This window comes from Rhincodon typus, chromosome 11 (assembly GCF_021869965.1).
Source record: "Rhincodon typus isolate 14 chromosome 11, sRhiTyp1.1, whole genome shotgun sequence".
In the NCBI taxonomy this organism is placed as follows: Eukaryota; Metazoa; Chordata; class Chondrichthyes; order Orectolobiformes; family Rhincodontidae; genus Rhincodon; species Rhincodon typus.
This window is the reverse complement of record NC_063342.1, coordinates 41425135-41441573: the sequence shown is the minus strand read 5'-3', so window position 1 is coordinate 41441573 and position 16439 is coordinate 41425135. Positions and strand designations below refer to the sequence as shown.

The following is a 16439-nucleotide window of genomic DNA, read 5'->3' as shown; positions in this document are numbered from 1 at the left end:
GTGGAGTTTGCACATTCTCCCCATATTTGTGTTTCCTCTGGATTTTCTGGTTTCCTCCCACGGTCCAAAGATGTGCAGTTTAGGTTGATTGGCCGTGCTAAAGATGCCCCGTAGTGTCCAGAGATGTACAGGTTAGGTTAATTAGCCATGGGAAGTAGGGGTGTTATGGGGATGGGGTTGGTCTGAGTGGGATGCTCTTTGGAGGGTCAGTGCAGCATTGTGGAGCTGAATGGCTTCTTTCCACACTACAGGAATTCCATGATAATTCTGCACATGTTCATAGCTTCCCTTTAAGCAGACATGCTGTCCTGGCAGGACCCCCTATACCTAAAGCAGTTCTGCCTCCAATTAGATCAAATTTCACAGTTCAAACTCCCAGAATTCAGCTAGATGTTTCAGTGTGTCACTTATTGATCAATAATTTCTCTCTCTGAATTCTGATTTGGATCACCTACGCTACATACGTAGCATTAATACAGGGTACAACGTTTATCATTCAATCAGAGAGTATTATAATACAGAAGAAGGCCCTTTGGCCCATCATGTCTGTGCCGCTTATTAAGTGCTTTTGTTTCAAGCTTTCAAAATCTAACCTGTCCAGCTGTGCTATATCTCAGTGAGGTCTAAGGTGCCATATAGCTTGTTGCACTCTTTCCCCAATACTGACAGCAGAGTTGCTAATCCAATCTGCACAAGTCTTTTACAGAATTAAATGCTGTTTCAGAGTTTTACCGCTCAAAGTGAAAATCTTCCAATTCTGTCTCACATCTCCTTTCATTACCACAGCAGCAGGGTGTGGAAAATGCGTAATAGAAACTGAAAGAACTGCGGATGCTGTAAATCAGGAACAAAAACAGAAGTTCCTGGAAAAGCTCAGCAGGTCTGGCAGCATCTGTGAAGAAAAAATCAGTTAACGTTTTGGGTCCGGTGACCCTCAGAACTGGTGGTAGCTGAGAAAATGTCAGTCTCTATGCAGAAAATAGGGACGGGGGTGGGGTAGGGAGTAAACGTTAGGGTAGAGCCCAAAGAGAGAAGAACAGTTTGACAGACAAAGGAGTTGATAACGATCGGCTGGGAGGGTGAATAGTTGTTAATGGGGATTGTTAGTGACTAACAATAGATAGTGTGTAATGGCAGGCTATGTGGTAACAAGGCATGGTGTATGGGATAGCGGGCTAGGACATGGGAAAGTTGAGGCCCTAAAATTATTGAACTCGATATTGAGTCCGGAGGGCTGCAGGGTCCCCAAGCGGAAAGTGAGGTGTTGTTATTCCAGCTTGCAATGAGCTTCACTGGAACATTGCAGCAAGCCAGAGACAGAAGTGAAGGAAGTGTGGACCAGGGTGTCCCGGAGAGAACGGTCCCTGCAGAAGGCAGACAAGCGAGGGGGATATGTGTCTGATGGTGGCATCTCACTGGAGGTGGCAGAAATGGAGTCTGATGATCTTCTGGATGTGGATGCTGGTGGGATGATAGGTAAGGACACGGGGAACCCTTTTGCTGTTGCAGGAGGGAAGAGAAGGGGTGAGGGAAGAAGTGCGGTAGGTGGGCCGGACCCAGTTGAGGGCCCTGTCGACAACAGGGCTGGGGAATCCTCGGTTGAGGAAGAAGGTGGACATTTCGGGGGCTCCGTTGTGAAAGTTGGCCTCATCTGAACATATATGGAGACGGAGGAACTTTACAGGAAGTAGTGTGTGAAGATGTATAAAAACCAAAAGAACTGCGGATGCTGTAAATCAGGAACAAAAACAAAGTTGCTGGGAAAGCTCAGCAGGTCTGGCAGCATCTGTGGAGAAGAAAACAGAGTTAACATTTCGGGCCTGGTAACCCTTCCTCAGAGGATGTATAGTCCAGGTAGCTGTGGGAGCCAGTGGGTTTATGGTGGATATTAGTGGCCAGTCTATCCTCAGAAATGTCGAGGAAGGGAAGTGAGAAGTCAGAATAAGACCAGGTGAAAGTGAGGGCAGGGTGGAAATTGGAAGAAAAATCTATGAACTTTTCCAATTCACAGCATCCACATCCAGAAGATCATCAGATGCCATTTCTGCCACCACCAGCGAGATGCCACCACTAGGCACATATTCTCCCTTGTCCACCTTCCACAGGGACCGTTCCCTCCAGTACACCAAGGTTCACACTTCCTTCTCCACCAACAATGCCCTCCACAGCCCTACGGCACCTTCCCCTGTAACCAGAGAAGGTGCAACACTTGCCCATTTATGTCCTCCCTCCCCAGTGTCCGAGGGCCCAAACATACCTTCCAGGTGAAGCAACACTTCACCTGCACTTCCCAGTATCTAGTCTACTGCATTTGCTGCTCACAGTGTGGTCTCCTCTACATTAGGGAAACAAAGCGTAGACTGGGTAACTGCTTCGCAGAACATCTACATTCTGCTCGCAGAAAAGACCCTGAGCTACCTGTTGCCTGCAACTTTAAGACAACACCCTGGTCCCTGGCCAACATCTCTGCCTCTGGCTTGCTGCAGTGTTCCAGCGAAGCTCAATGCAAGCTGGAATAACAACACCCCATTTAATGCTTGGGGACCCTGCAGCCCTCCGGACTCGTTATCGAGTTCTATAATTTTACGGCCTAAACTCTCCCATGTCCTAGCCCCTACCCTACACACCAGGCTTTGTTATCACATAACCTGCCATTACACACTACCTACTGTTAGTCACTAACAGTCCCCATTAACAACTATTCACTCTCCTGGCCAGATCGTTATCAACTCCTTTATCTGTCCGAATAAAAACCGAAAGAACTGCAGAGGCTGTAAATCTGGAACAAACGTTAACTTTATTTTTTCCTTCACAGATGCTGCCAGACCTGCTGAGCTTTTCCAGCAACTTTGGTTTTGTTCCTTTGTCTGTCCAACTGTTCTTCACTCTCTTTGGGCTCTACCCTATCATTTACTCCCTATCTCACCCCTCTCCCTATTTTCTGATATAAACTGACGTTTTCCCAGCTACCATCAGTTCTTGGGAAGGGTCACTGGACCCAAACTGTTAACTCTGATTTTTTCTTCACAGATGCTGCCGACCTGCTGAGCTTTTCCAGCAACTTCTGTTTTTGTTGTGAGTGGAACATGCATAGCCATTTTCATTCACCTGGAAATTCAAAAGTGACGAACTGCATTTTTGAAAAAATTCTTTCAGTATCTTGCTGTTTTATAGTTCTGAAAATCTGCACATTTTGATCCACTCTGGCACCATGTTTCAAATGATGTGTATTACACAATCATGTGTTTTTGTAATTTTGCTGCAGAAATATTTCTGCTCTACTATGAATTCTGCTGCTGCTTAAATGAATTGAAACTGGAAGTCCCAACTCACATCCAGCATTTGGGCAGACACAGCAAATTAAGCATTAGTCTATTTAGTAAAAGGAGCTTCATCAGCAGGTATGTCTTTCGAAGATTCTCTTTCTATAATTCAAAACACTTGACATTTGGGAAAGTCAGCATCCTAACTCTTTATTTGTAAAACATAAGGTCATTTGCCAATCAATTAATAGCATCAAAAATGGGACATTTATGGAAGTTTTGGAGCTTTACTACCTTAGTGGGGAAGGCCTGAAGGTAACCTCACTAAATCTCTGTTTGAAAGAATTGAAAGATATTATTAAAGGGTCATCAAGCCCAAGAAGATTTGTGGTGACTGAAACAGATAATGGACCAGTGGATTGGGGTGAGGGATGGCGGCATTGTTATTCTGTTTGGGCTGAGATACTCACAAAGATGGGCACTCAGGCCAGTTGAAAAACCCCATCAAAAATTGTCGAGATATCATGTGGTTTTGGAGAGAAATTTAAGGGCTAAAGACCAGAGACATGAGGGGTCCATTGAAACGGCTGTCAAAGTGAAAAGCAGTAGAGGCACCACAAACAGCTCGTCCTGAATAGTTAGCCTGTTGAGCCCTGAAGAGTTAGAACAGTATCACAAAAACAAAAAACAGAAAGTACAGCACAGGAACAGGCATTTTAACCCAATAAGACTGGGCTAATACATGATGCCTTTCTAATCTAAAATCCTTTTGCCTCTATGCTATCTGTATCCCTCTCATCCCTGCCTATTCATCTATCTGTCAAGTGGCTCTTATTCATTGCTGTTGTACCTGCCTCCAGTACATTCCAGGCACTTACCACCCTCTAAGTTTAAAAGAAAGCCTCTCACGTCTCCTTTATACTTAACCCCTTTTACCTTAAACCAAATCTCCTAATAATTGACATTTCTACCCTGGGAGAAAGACTCCAACTAGGCATTCTATCCTTGCCTTTCATAATTTTGTAAACTGCTATCACGTTACCCCTCATCCATTGACCTTTAAGTGAAAACAAACCAGTTTTGAGGAAGTGTCACCAGACCCAAAATGTCAACTCTGATTTTTTCTTCACAGATGCTGCCAAACCTGCTGACCTTTTCCAGCAATTTCTGTTTTCGTTCCACGTTTGTCCAATCTTTCCTCATAGCTTACACCCTCCAAACCAGTCAACATCCTGGTAAACTGTTTCCATACCCTTTCCAAAGCCTTGACATTCTTCTGGTAGTATGGCAACCAAAATTGTATGAAATATTCCAAACTTGGTCAACTAACGTTCTATACAGCTGCAACATGACATGCCAATTTTTACACTCTGTGCCCTGACCAATGAAGGTAACCATGCCATATGTCTTCTTGACTACCTGACTGACTTGTGCTGCCACTTTCTGGGAACTGTGGACCTGTTCACCTAGATCCCTCTGTATGTTGATGCATTAGACCCAAAATGCATCACCTCTCATTTGTCCTGATTAAACTTCATCTGCTATTTCTTTGCCCAAGTCTCTAGCCTATTTATAACCTGCTGTATCCTCTGGCAATCCTCCTCACTGTCTGCAGCTACTCTGATCTTTGTGTCATCCAAGAGCTATCATGCAATCATGTTTGACTAATAGGAGGTGGATCTGAAACCATAGAGTGAATGAGGTAAGTGAAGTGTTTTGTTTGAGCACATCTAGAAATCCATCTGTAAATTGTGCTCAAAATTGAAGAGGTTTTCTGAATTGAATTCTTTACTCCAGTTTCTCCTCAAACTTATTTTGATGTCATCTGACATAAAATCTTTCATCATCCAGCATGTCTGAACAATGCAATATAACATAATTGCTTATTAGAGTTGTAACATAGTGGAGTTTTGTTAATACAGCTGAAGATGGATTTGTCAGAAAGCATTTTCAACAAGTGTGCCCTATCCATCACCTAGTTATTTTACAATAACTAGTAATCCACTTTTAAATAATTGAGAATCATTTAAAAAGAACATACAGAATACTAAATAAAAATGGAAAGAACTGCGGATGCTATAAATCAGGAACAAAAACAAATTTGCTGAAAAAGCTCAACCGGCCTGGCAGCATCTGTGAAGAAAATATCAGAGTTAACATTTTGGGACCGGTGACCTTTCCTCAGAACCCTAAGGAAGGGTTACCAGACGCTACCAGACCTGCTGAGCTTTTCCAGCAACTTTGTTTTTGTACAGAATACTAATTTGACTGGCATACAGTAGTTATTTTCTTAAATTAAACATTTTTAATTTTTAAAAGGTGCTGTCTCCCTTATAAATAACTTTAAAAATAATGGCTCCACCAGTAAATAATTTTAAGAACATCTACAAAGACCCATGAGTAGACGCAATTAGTAGAAACTTGATATGGTGATTAATTCAATATGTGGGTTTTCTTAGGCAAAAAAAATGCTGAAACCTGATTTGTACTGGGCATAACTTGCACTTGAAATTCTTTGTTATTTTGTACCCATTTGGCCTATTTTGGGTGATGTGTGGAAAAATAGTGCATCTTTGCAGAAGCTCCAGGCCGTAACATGATATGCTTTCCATGTCTAACAGCTGTTATTAATTTGAATGTTTACAATTTTTGACTCAAATGAAAGCAGGTGATAATCAGGCTGTTCTAGCTGTCAATACAATCCCCATGATAATCAGTTGAAATGATCAGAGGCTGTTTGGTACAAATTTCAATTATAGTTTGAGAAAGTGACTCAACTATATCTTGAGGAACAACCAATAACCAGATTTTTAATCTGTGCATATCATTGGGTTTTGAATTATTTAAAATCTCAATCTCTGTCTCAATGTGGTTCATGTATCTTCCAAAGTTAACAGCACACAATGGGTAGAATTTTATCTGCTGCACTGTTCCCAACAGTGGAACAAAAAAATGGACACCACTTTCAATCCCTTGCTTTTTGCACATTCCCATATGATTAAAAATCAAATTTATAATCCTGGATGACCTGTGTAATCAAGTGTTGAGGGAAGCATTTCTGTGATGAACATCACCATCAACTGACAGCACAGCTGGTTTAGGCAAGCTATAAAAAAAGCTTCCTGGACAAATGAGGAGACTTTTCATTAAGGCTGCATCTTTCCTGCCCAACACCATTGCCATTAATGTGTGACTTAGTGAGAGCAAAGGTGCCCATTCTGTTGATTTCACTTTATTTATGTATGCATCACCCTTGTTTGTTGAGACTAGCTAGGTGAGAGAGCTAAATGTATTGGCGTGACTTGAAGTTGGTAACCAGTGATGATTACAGGGGAGAAAGGAACATTTTCATTATTGTGGATAAAGTGATGATGTGGTTTTGTATTACTCTTTAGTGAATGTTCATGTAAACATACAGTTTTTTTTAATGTTCTCATCTGTGGGACTTGGCTGAACTTGCAGGCTTACTGACCTTCCCTTCGATGCATTGTAAAGGATATTATCCAAGATCACTCTCAGTAGAGATAATTATATTAATGTAGGCAAACTTAAAGAGCTGTAAGGATTCTTTCAGTCAGCGTCACTCTGTGATGGACCCATATGTGGACAGAGACAAAAACAGAAATTGCTGGGAAAACTCAGCAGGTCTGGCAGCATCATTGGAGAGAACACAGTGTTAATGCTTTGGGTCCAGTGACCCTTCTTCAGAACAGACATATAGACAGTCCTGACACCACACTTTAAGCCCCTCATTTTCTTACATTGACTGTTCCCACCAGACCTTTCCACTTCACTCCTCCGTGTCCCCAACTCTGTTTTCTGACCTCCCTTGAATCCCTCTTCTAGTCATTTATGCCCCTGACCCCACTCCACACTATTCCCCTCAACACTGACTCACCTTTTTGGTCCCGAGTCTCAGTGCAACCTGCCATTCCCTGCTCCTTTCTCTTGTTTTACATCATTCACAAGGTAAACCACTAACCTCAGGCACAACAGCACAAAACTGACTGTCATATCCCACCTGAAATAACTCCATAAAGGCTGATATCCCGTCACCAAGTCACCCTTTATTTACATGTGCATACTTTGTGACACTGACCCAGCTAGCCCAGATGATCTGGTTCCTAGAGTGAACAGAACCCCTGGCACTCCTGTTTATTTCTGTCAGCCAGGATTCCCCAACTGGACCAGGTTAACAGCCCCAATCAGGAAACTCATATTCTATGGAATTCACCTAGTTGACCTTGTTCCAATCACTATACCATCCTTATGCAAAATGGGATGCCACAAGATTCTGAAGCACCTCTGACTATATCTTTAAGTTATGATGTAATTAAAAAGATATTTTACATAAATTAGTATTTATAGCGTGCAAAGGTATAATTATTGGGAACTCATCAACAGGACAGTTTAAGGCTGGAGATGCCGAAAACACACTGCTAAGATAATCACAGTAACTCAGCTCTTTGCAGGGAGATCAAAGTTTCTGCCAGCTAATTCAGTCACCCCTCACACTATCTTTTCTGCTTTTTCAGGTTGCATGAAGACCCTCAGTATGTGAAGAGGGCACGCAATAGATGCATACCTGTGCCATACTCTGTTAATTTAACATAATTACAATGACACAGCTTTTCCTTGTCTGCTTGATGGTCTGTAAGCAAAAAGCTGAAAGAAGTGATTTTTTCTGTTAAGTGCTTCTGTCTCAATTATCTAGTGGTCCACCTGTCTTTAGAAGAAAATAATGTATTTTATGTTCAGGTGACAGCTCTTTTAAGAAGACTGTTTCTGTGGAAGATGGTTTCTTGCAAGGCAACTTGTCTTCAGTAATTGATCATGTGACCAAGATGGTTTGGAGTAAATAAGAAGTTACAGGGGAATAGATTAGTGTATGTGGTTCTGTTTTCAAGCAGTATAGTTTAGAACAAGCAAGCTGCAGAGAACATTGTACTGGCCAAAAAGGGGTTTGAAACCCCTTGATCACTGAAGGATTCTACAAATGGTGAATTGAACTGGGACACTGGAATGACTGGGGCACATTTGAAGACAGAACTTCTGGAAGTAAGCAGAAGGTCCAAAGAATCCTTAGTTTTTTGTACGAATATTTTAACCAATATAATGCCATCATCTCCCTCTAGGTGATCTGGGATATACTGAGATTGCAAACAGCACCGCATAAACTGAAGTTTTTTTTATCAGTATATTTCTTTCAAATTTGTTATACTTGGCTGTGTTTCTCTTCTTTCCCCTTTCTATTATCATTGTTCATATCTCACCTTATCATGTGCGCCCTGTCTTTTTCCTTTCTATTTTGGTTATATTCTCTTTGTAAGACATTATGTACTGTCTTTCATGATTTTTTATTCACCATCTATTTCTTGTTCTAAGAATTCTGTACTGACTGCTCAGTATGGAAACATTCACACTTGTTACGTTTAAGAGTGTATGTCTCTCCAATGTTTTCATCCTTCAAAATGTCAATGTCTTTTAGTATATTTTCGATTTAGGTTTAATTTTTTCCACAAGGCGATGATCTGAATTTATATCCATGTTGGAATACATATTGATGGTTTTTATATTATTTCTCAAATATTGTTTCACCATTATGTATTTGATTTCTAAACACATTGCCTAAACTTCTGCAAGTATATCTCTTCCTTTTTGCTTTGCCACCATCCGATTATTTTCTCGAAAAAATTGTTATCAGTCTCTTTCCTCCTTCAGTTCTTGATCCAAGGCAACATTGACCTATATGCATTCCATATTGTTTCTTCACCAATTTTGGTGTTTTAAGTCACCAACCACAGTGAACATATCAGTTGATTTAATTTGATTATAGCACACCAGGATGTCACCATGAAATGCTCGTATTTCTTGCTCACTGTGATCTTGGGTTGGGGAAGCATCTGTACGACAACCGGATCAAAAGGCTTTCCTTCGACCTTAATCACAATCACTCTATCTGAGATTGGTCAGCTCCCTTGATTTGATCATTTGTATCTTACCTTTACGAGAATTCCTACTCCATTCCTAGGTTTCCCATTTCTCAATAAATCAGGCACATAGTTAGTACCTTGTCAGACAAAAAAGAATTATCTTACTGCTACAAGTCCTCGTAGATCACTGCAGTAGCTACCAATGATCTTTATGCAATTATCGACATTTCCTGCCTAGTATTTCATCTTGCTATTCTCAAGAAACTACCAGTTCCATTGAATGTAATGGGGAAAGAAGATGATCTCTTGTGAATTAAAGTCAACTTTGTCAACAAACTTGTCAGTCACTTCTTTGCGCAAGGACTTCTTGCAGGTGACCCATCTTCTTCTGTATCTCTTATTTTCCAACTGTGACTTTCCATAGCTAACTATGGGGCTTGTATTGACTGATGTACTAGACTCAGGGGTAATTGGTCACAATGCCTTTTGAAGCATCATGGTTGTTCCATTCGGTGTGTCACAAACCTTGCAGGTTTCTGCATTCTGAGCTATTACAAATAAGACTTTTAGGATTTTCTCCACCTTCTGCTGTTTCCAGACTTCGCGCATGAAAGACCAAGTGGACAGTGTGAAAAACCAGAAACTACACTTAACAGTCCAAGTCCAAGATATAAGTGGTTTATTCACATATGCATGCACGGAGCAGGTCAAAGGCTTTCCACTGAATTACAAATAGTCGTCAGTTTTGTTTGTTGGCAGTCCCTCAGGGTCAAGGAAGACTTACTTCCAATTGAGGGTAGGTAAATGCTGTGTTGGCTTAATAGTCCTTTCCTGGAGCTGCAGATTCTGCCACAGGTGGGGATGGTGGTGTATGATGAGGCAGGTGGGTGGACATTCTGGACTGCATGCTCTTGCTACTACTTGCACTTCGCCTTCACATGCTCCATTCGATGATCCTTGAAATGGTTGGCAACTTCGTGGATTCTTCTTCTCCGAATTGTGCATTCTAGGCATGTGTGGATGGGAACATTGCTTTTGTACAGGGAGGCTTTCAGGATGTCCTTGTAGAGTTTCTTCTGCCCTCCTAGTGATTGCCTCCTATTGCAGAGCTCGGAGTGGAGCACCTGCCTAGGGAATCTCATGTTGGGCATCTGGACGACGTGGCTGATCCAACACAGATAGTTTTGCATGACCAGTGCCTCGATACTGGGGATATTGGCCTGGGAGAGGATGCTTACATTAGTATGTCTATCTTGCCAGTGGATTTGCAGGATTTTGCAAAGGCAGTGTTGGTGATAACTCTCCAGGGATTTGAGGTGTCTGCTGTACATGGTTCATATTTTTGATGAATACAGGAAGTTGGGACCATGGCTGCTCTGTGGTGCTGGGTGTGAATTCTCAGATTTCAAACACTTTATGCCTCAGGCATCCAAAGCTGCACTGGTGCATTGGAGTTGATGTTGGATTTCATCGTCAATGTTTGCTGGCACAGAGAGGAGACTCTAGAGGTATGGGAAACGACCCACATTATCAGGGACTCACCATAGATTTTGAAGGTCAGGGGGTTGGGCAGCAGTGTTGTGTGGCAAGAGCGGGCTGGTAGAGAACCTATGTTTTCTGAAAATTTAAGCTGAAGCCCATTCTCTCATATGCCTTAGCGAAAGCATTCATGATGGTTTGCAGCTTGGCTGCTGAGGATGCGCAGCCTCAATCAAAATAAATTTGATTCTGAATTTATCCCAGCTTTTGGTGCTATCACTAACTTTTGGCTCCTTATATCCTTTTTTATTCGTTAATACTTTCCTTAACTTTCTTGGTTAGTCATAGTTGGTTTATCCCTCTCTCAGAATCTTTCTTCCTTACTGGGATGTATCGTTGTTGAGTGTCATGAATTACATCCTAAAATATCTGCTGCTGCTTGCTTACTGTCATTTTATGCATATATTAGAAGAAAGAGGGTGGCAAGGAAAGGGTAGGCCCGCTCAAGGACAAAGGAGGGAAGTTATGCGTGGAGCCACAGGAAGTGGGAGAGATCCTTAATAAATACTTTGCATCGGTATTCACCAAGGAGTAGGACATGACTGATGTTGGGGTCAGGGATGAATGTGTGAATACTCTAGAGAATGTCAATATATTAAAGGAAGAAGTTTGCATATCCTAAATTGCATTAAGGTAGACATGTCCCTAGGGCCAGATGGGACCTATCCCAGGTTACTGTAAGAGGCAAGAGAAGCTGGGGTATGAGCAGATATCTTAACATCCTCCTTGACCACAGGCGAGGTTCCAGAGGACTGGCAGTTAGCCAATGTTGTTCCCTTGTTTAAGAAAGGAAGCAGGGATAGGTAAGGAAGCTTTGGAGAGAGTGCAGAGAAGTTCACCAGGATGTTGCCTAGTCTCGAGGGCATTGGCTATAAGGAAAGGTTAAAAGGATTATTTTCACTGGAAAGATGGTGGCTGAGAGGAGACTTGATAGAGGTCTACAGAATTATGAGAGGCATGGATAGGGTGGATAGTCAGAGGCTTTTCGCCAGGGTTGAATTTTCAATTACAAGGGGGCACAGGTTCAAGGTGAGAGGGCAAACGTTTAAGGGAGATGTGCGAGGAAAGTTTTTCACGCAGAGAGTGGTAGGAGCCTGGAATGCAGAGGTGGTGGTGGAAGCGGGCACATTGGCGACATTTAAGAGGCATCTGGATGGTTATATGAATTGGGAGGGAATAGAGGGATGCAGACCGAATAAGGGCAGAAGGTTTATTTTTTAGTTTAGTCAGGACATAATGATTGACACAGGCTTGGAGGGCTGAAGGACCTGTTCCTCTGCTGTACTTCTCTTTTGTTCTTTCTTCTTTATTCCTGTTATTCTAACCACCCAGTTCACTTTAGAGATCTCAATCCTTGTTTCATTGTAATTTCCTTTATTTAAGTGAAGCACAGTTGTTTCTGACCTAAGTTTCTCACTGACCCAAGTTTCGAACTGAAAACTAAATTCTATCCTGTTATGATCACACCTTCCTTGGGGATCTTTTACTCTGAGGTTGTTTATTAAACCTACCCATAACCAGATCCAGGAAAGCCTGCTACCTGGTTGGCTTCCTGACATATTGCTCTAGGAAATTATCCCTGATGTGATGATGCTGTGGCTTTAAGAGATGTGATTTGTCCTGGTTTCTTTTAGAGAGAGATCGGGGGCCAGGTGGTGAGCAGTCTATGAGAAGATAAAAAACTTGAGGCCTTGGGGTTTTTTTCAAGTTGGGTCAATAGAAACAGCCTGAGTGGGTGTGGTCAAGCTCTCACAGATCAAGGATTTTTAGTTAGCTTTCAGCAGTTGCTGTTGTGGGCTTGAAGAAGTGGAAGGTATTCTTTCCTGTCTCAATTACAGCCAAAAGCTGGGGGTTCTCTTCCTAGGCTGCTGGATTGCATGTGAGACAAAATCTGTTTTTCTGAATTTGCCTTTTTGCCAAAGGGAGTGTTTATGGGATGTTGCTATATTGGAACACTTAGTTAATAATAGTTACTGTATCTACTAGTCCGTTAAGTTTTCCAATAGAGTTAAGCTTTTCTAAGTTCTTCTTTATTTTGTTGTATATTAACTATAGTGTTTGAATAAATTGTGTTTTGTTTAATATCAAGTAGTTTGATCTGTCAAATTGCTTCTAGAACACAGCACTTCACATTTGCCTTTAAAATAAGAAAAAGCTACCTTCTAAGCTACCTTCTTAAAATATTTTGAGGGGGTCTGGTCTGATCCATAATACTGATATACTCTATGAATCTGTTGTTGTATTTGTTTAATTCATTTAACATGAAGATTAAAGACATCGATAATTATTGCTCTATTCTTTTTACATGCTCGTCTTATTTATTGATTTATAGCCTTTCTCACAGCATGGCTACTGTTTTAGGATCTGTACACTACTTCTACCAATATCTTCTTTCCCTTACTGTTTTTAACCTCCGCCCAAATGGACTCCACATCGTCCAAGCCTAGATCATCTCTCAAATGTCCTCATTTCATTTCTTATTAACAGTATTACCTCACCACCTTTTCTATCCATCCTGTATCTTCAAAAGGTCAAGGGCAATTCCATATGGGCTTCCCTTATTGGACTTCGAATCCTCATCAAATTAATGATTTAGTTGTTTTAGCAATAACTCCAGCATCCCAAATGAGAATTGGAATTACCTCACATCTACTTTTCTATTTCAAAAGTATACTTTATCCATAAAAAAAATCTTTCAGTACATACAAAAGGTACTAAAACAGTTCTGTACAGTTTTTGCAGAGAGAAAAACAACAACAACACATTGGAATTTGACATTCCTCAGAACTTCATTGTTACTTTCTACTCATGCAAGAAACTATTTATATTCCTTTTGATGCAATGAGTAGGTCTCAGAACTTAACAAACCGTCATTATACTTTGGCAGAAAGACCTTTGAAGGTGGTCTTTCCCCAGTGCTCCTTGGCAGCAGCTACCCTAAGCTCTAGTGCATGCCTCAGCATGTAGTCTTTGACTTTGGAATGTGTCACTCTGCAACTTTTGGTCAAGGTCCGAAAGGAATCCCTGAATGTTAAGTTCCCAGTTTTGATCTCCTTGTAACCATGTTTCTATTATGGCTGTGAGATCATATTCATTTACTTCAATTGGCACCGTCTGTTCATCTATGCTTTGTGAATTAAGATACAAAGCCTTTGATGTTTTTCTATTATCAAATTTTCCATACTTTTATGGTTCCTTGGTGCAATATGATATTCACACATTCTGTCCCTTTCTTCTTCTGGTAATAATTCACTCTATCACTAACCTACAATCCTACCTTCTCCTTTATCTTTGGTCTTCTAATTTTCCATGCAACTGAACCCAACTCCCCACTACTTAGTTTTAAAGTCTGTCCATAGCCGAAGTCATGCAATTTGCCAGGATTCTAGTCCCAGCATGATTCTAGTGGAGCCTGTCCCATCAGAACAGCTCCCTTCTTCCCCAGTACTAGTGCCAAATGTCCCGTGAATTTGAATCTGTTGCTGTCATATCGATCATTGAGCCATGCAGATTACCTCTTTAATTTTGTCGACCCTGTCCCAATTAGCTTGTGACTCAGGTACTGATCTGGAGATTGTTACCCTCCCTGATGTGCTCAATGCTTTCTACGCTCAGTTTGAGCAAAAAGCCAATGGCATGATGTCACCTGCCCTGGGAACCCTGGATGCACTTGCTTCCCCTGTCACTGTTGCAGACGTCAGATCGGTATACCTGAGAGTCAACCCAAGGAAAGCGACAGGCCTGGACGATGTCCCCGGCTGTGCGCTCAGATCATGTGTGGACCAGCTGGCGGAGGTATTCATTGACATCTTCAACTTGTCCTTGCTGCAAAATAAAGTCCCCACCTGCTTTGAGAAGACCACTATCATTCTAGTTCCAAAGAAAATACATGCAATATGTCTCAATGACTACCACCCAGTGGCTCTGACATCCATAATCATGAAGTACTTCAAGAGATTAGTTATGGCACACATCAACTCGAGCCTCCCAGCCTGCCTCAATGCCCTGCAATTTGCCTACTGGCAAAACAGGTCAACAGTGGATGCCATTTTCCTAGCCCTGCACTCATCCCTGGAACATATGGATAACAAGGACACCTACATCAGGATCCTACTTATCAACTACAGCTCCACCTCCAACACCATAATCCCTACCGGACTAATCTCAAAACTCCACCACCTAGGTCTCAGCTCTACTCTGTGAACTGGATCTTCAGCTTCTGACCTTAAGATTGACAACAGCACCTCCTCCACTTTAATCCTCAACACTGGCACCCTACAAGGATGCGGACTCAGCCCCCTACTGTATTTCCTGTACATTCACAACCGTGTAGCCAAATTTTGTACAAACACCACCTACAAGTTTGCTGACAACACCACCACTGTAGGCCAGATATCAAACAATGATGAGTCAGAATACAGGAAGGAAATAGAGCACTTGCTGTCATGATGCAATGGAAACAATCTGTCACTTAAGTCAGCAAAACAAAAGAACTGATTATTGACTTCAGGAAGAAAGGAGGATGACACGCCCATATCTACATCAATTGAGCTGAGGTGGAGAGGGTTGAGAGTGACACGTTTCCAGGGATGATGAGAACCGACAATCTGTCCTGGATTTTCCACAGAGATGCAATGGTCAAGAAGGCACAACAATGCCTCTTCTTCCTGAGGAGGCTTAGGAAATTTGACATGTCCAAAAGGACCCTCACCAACTTTTACAGATGGACCATAGAAAGCATTCTATCTGGGTGCATAATGGTTTGATACAGCAACTGCTCTGCCGAGGACCGTAAGAAAGTACAGAAAGTTGTGTGCACAGCCCAGACCATAGTGGAAGCCCACTTTCCATCTATGGACTCCAACTACACTTCTCGCTGCTGCAGAAAGGCTGTCAACATCATCAAAGATCCCTCCCAACCCGGTAATACTATCTTCCAACCTCTTCCATCTGGCAGAAAACACAGAAGCTTGAACATACTCACCAAAAGGTTCAAGAACAGCTTCCTCCCTGCTGTTATCAGCCTGCTGAATGGACCTCTCTAATTTCAAGTCTAATGCTGACCTTGCTGTTGTGCACCTCCTGTGTCGTCAAAACCTTGTATGCCTCAATCTCGGACCCTATGATCTGTATGTCCTTGTTTGCTATGATCTGCCTGTACTGCTCGCAAAACCGAATTTTTCATTGTACTTGGGAACATGTGACAACAATAAATCAAATCAAATCAAATTGTCACCTTTTTGGTTCTGCTTTACAACTTTCCCCCAGCAGCTCGTTTCCCTCAGCTGAACCTCTTTCCTCTTTCTATCTATATCGTTGGTACCTACATGGACCACAATTGGATCTTTCCCCTCCCACACCAAGTTCCTCCAAAAGCCAGAAGTAATATCCTGAACCTGGGTACCAGGCAGGCAACACAGGCTTCGGCACACTCAAACCTGGCCATAGAAAACATTGTCTATTCCCCTGACTAAACTGTCCCCAATTGCAACTACATTCCTCTTCTCTCTACACTATTGAATGTCTACCAGTACCACGGATAGTTTGTTCATCTGCCCTACAGCCTCTGGTCTCATCCACAAATGGAAGAAGAATCTCAAACCTGTTAGACCAGCTCAAGGGCTGAGGCTCCTTCAGTACTACTTTCTGAATCTCTCTACCTGCCTCCCTCATAGTCACACCTCCCTGTCCCTCACCACTGATT

General features: G+C 42.0%; 1 protein-coding gene across 1 annotated transcript in view; it reads left to right on the top strand.

Moving 5' to 3' along the window:
• Positions 1-15420, top strand: part of LOC125484431 — a 34126-nt gene extending 18706 nt beyond the window's left edge. Inside the window, exon 4 of the mRNA XM_048603149.1 lies at positions 14283-15420. Coding sequence (XP_048459106.1) covers positions 14283-14938 — 656 coding nt within the window. The 3' untranslated portion in view covers positions 14939-15420. The remainder of the gene's footprint in view (positions 1-14282) is intronic.
• Positions 15421-16439: the final 1019 nt, after the last annotated feature.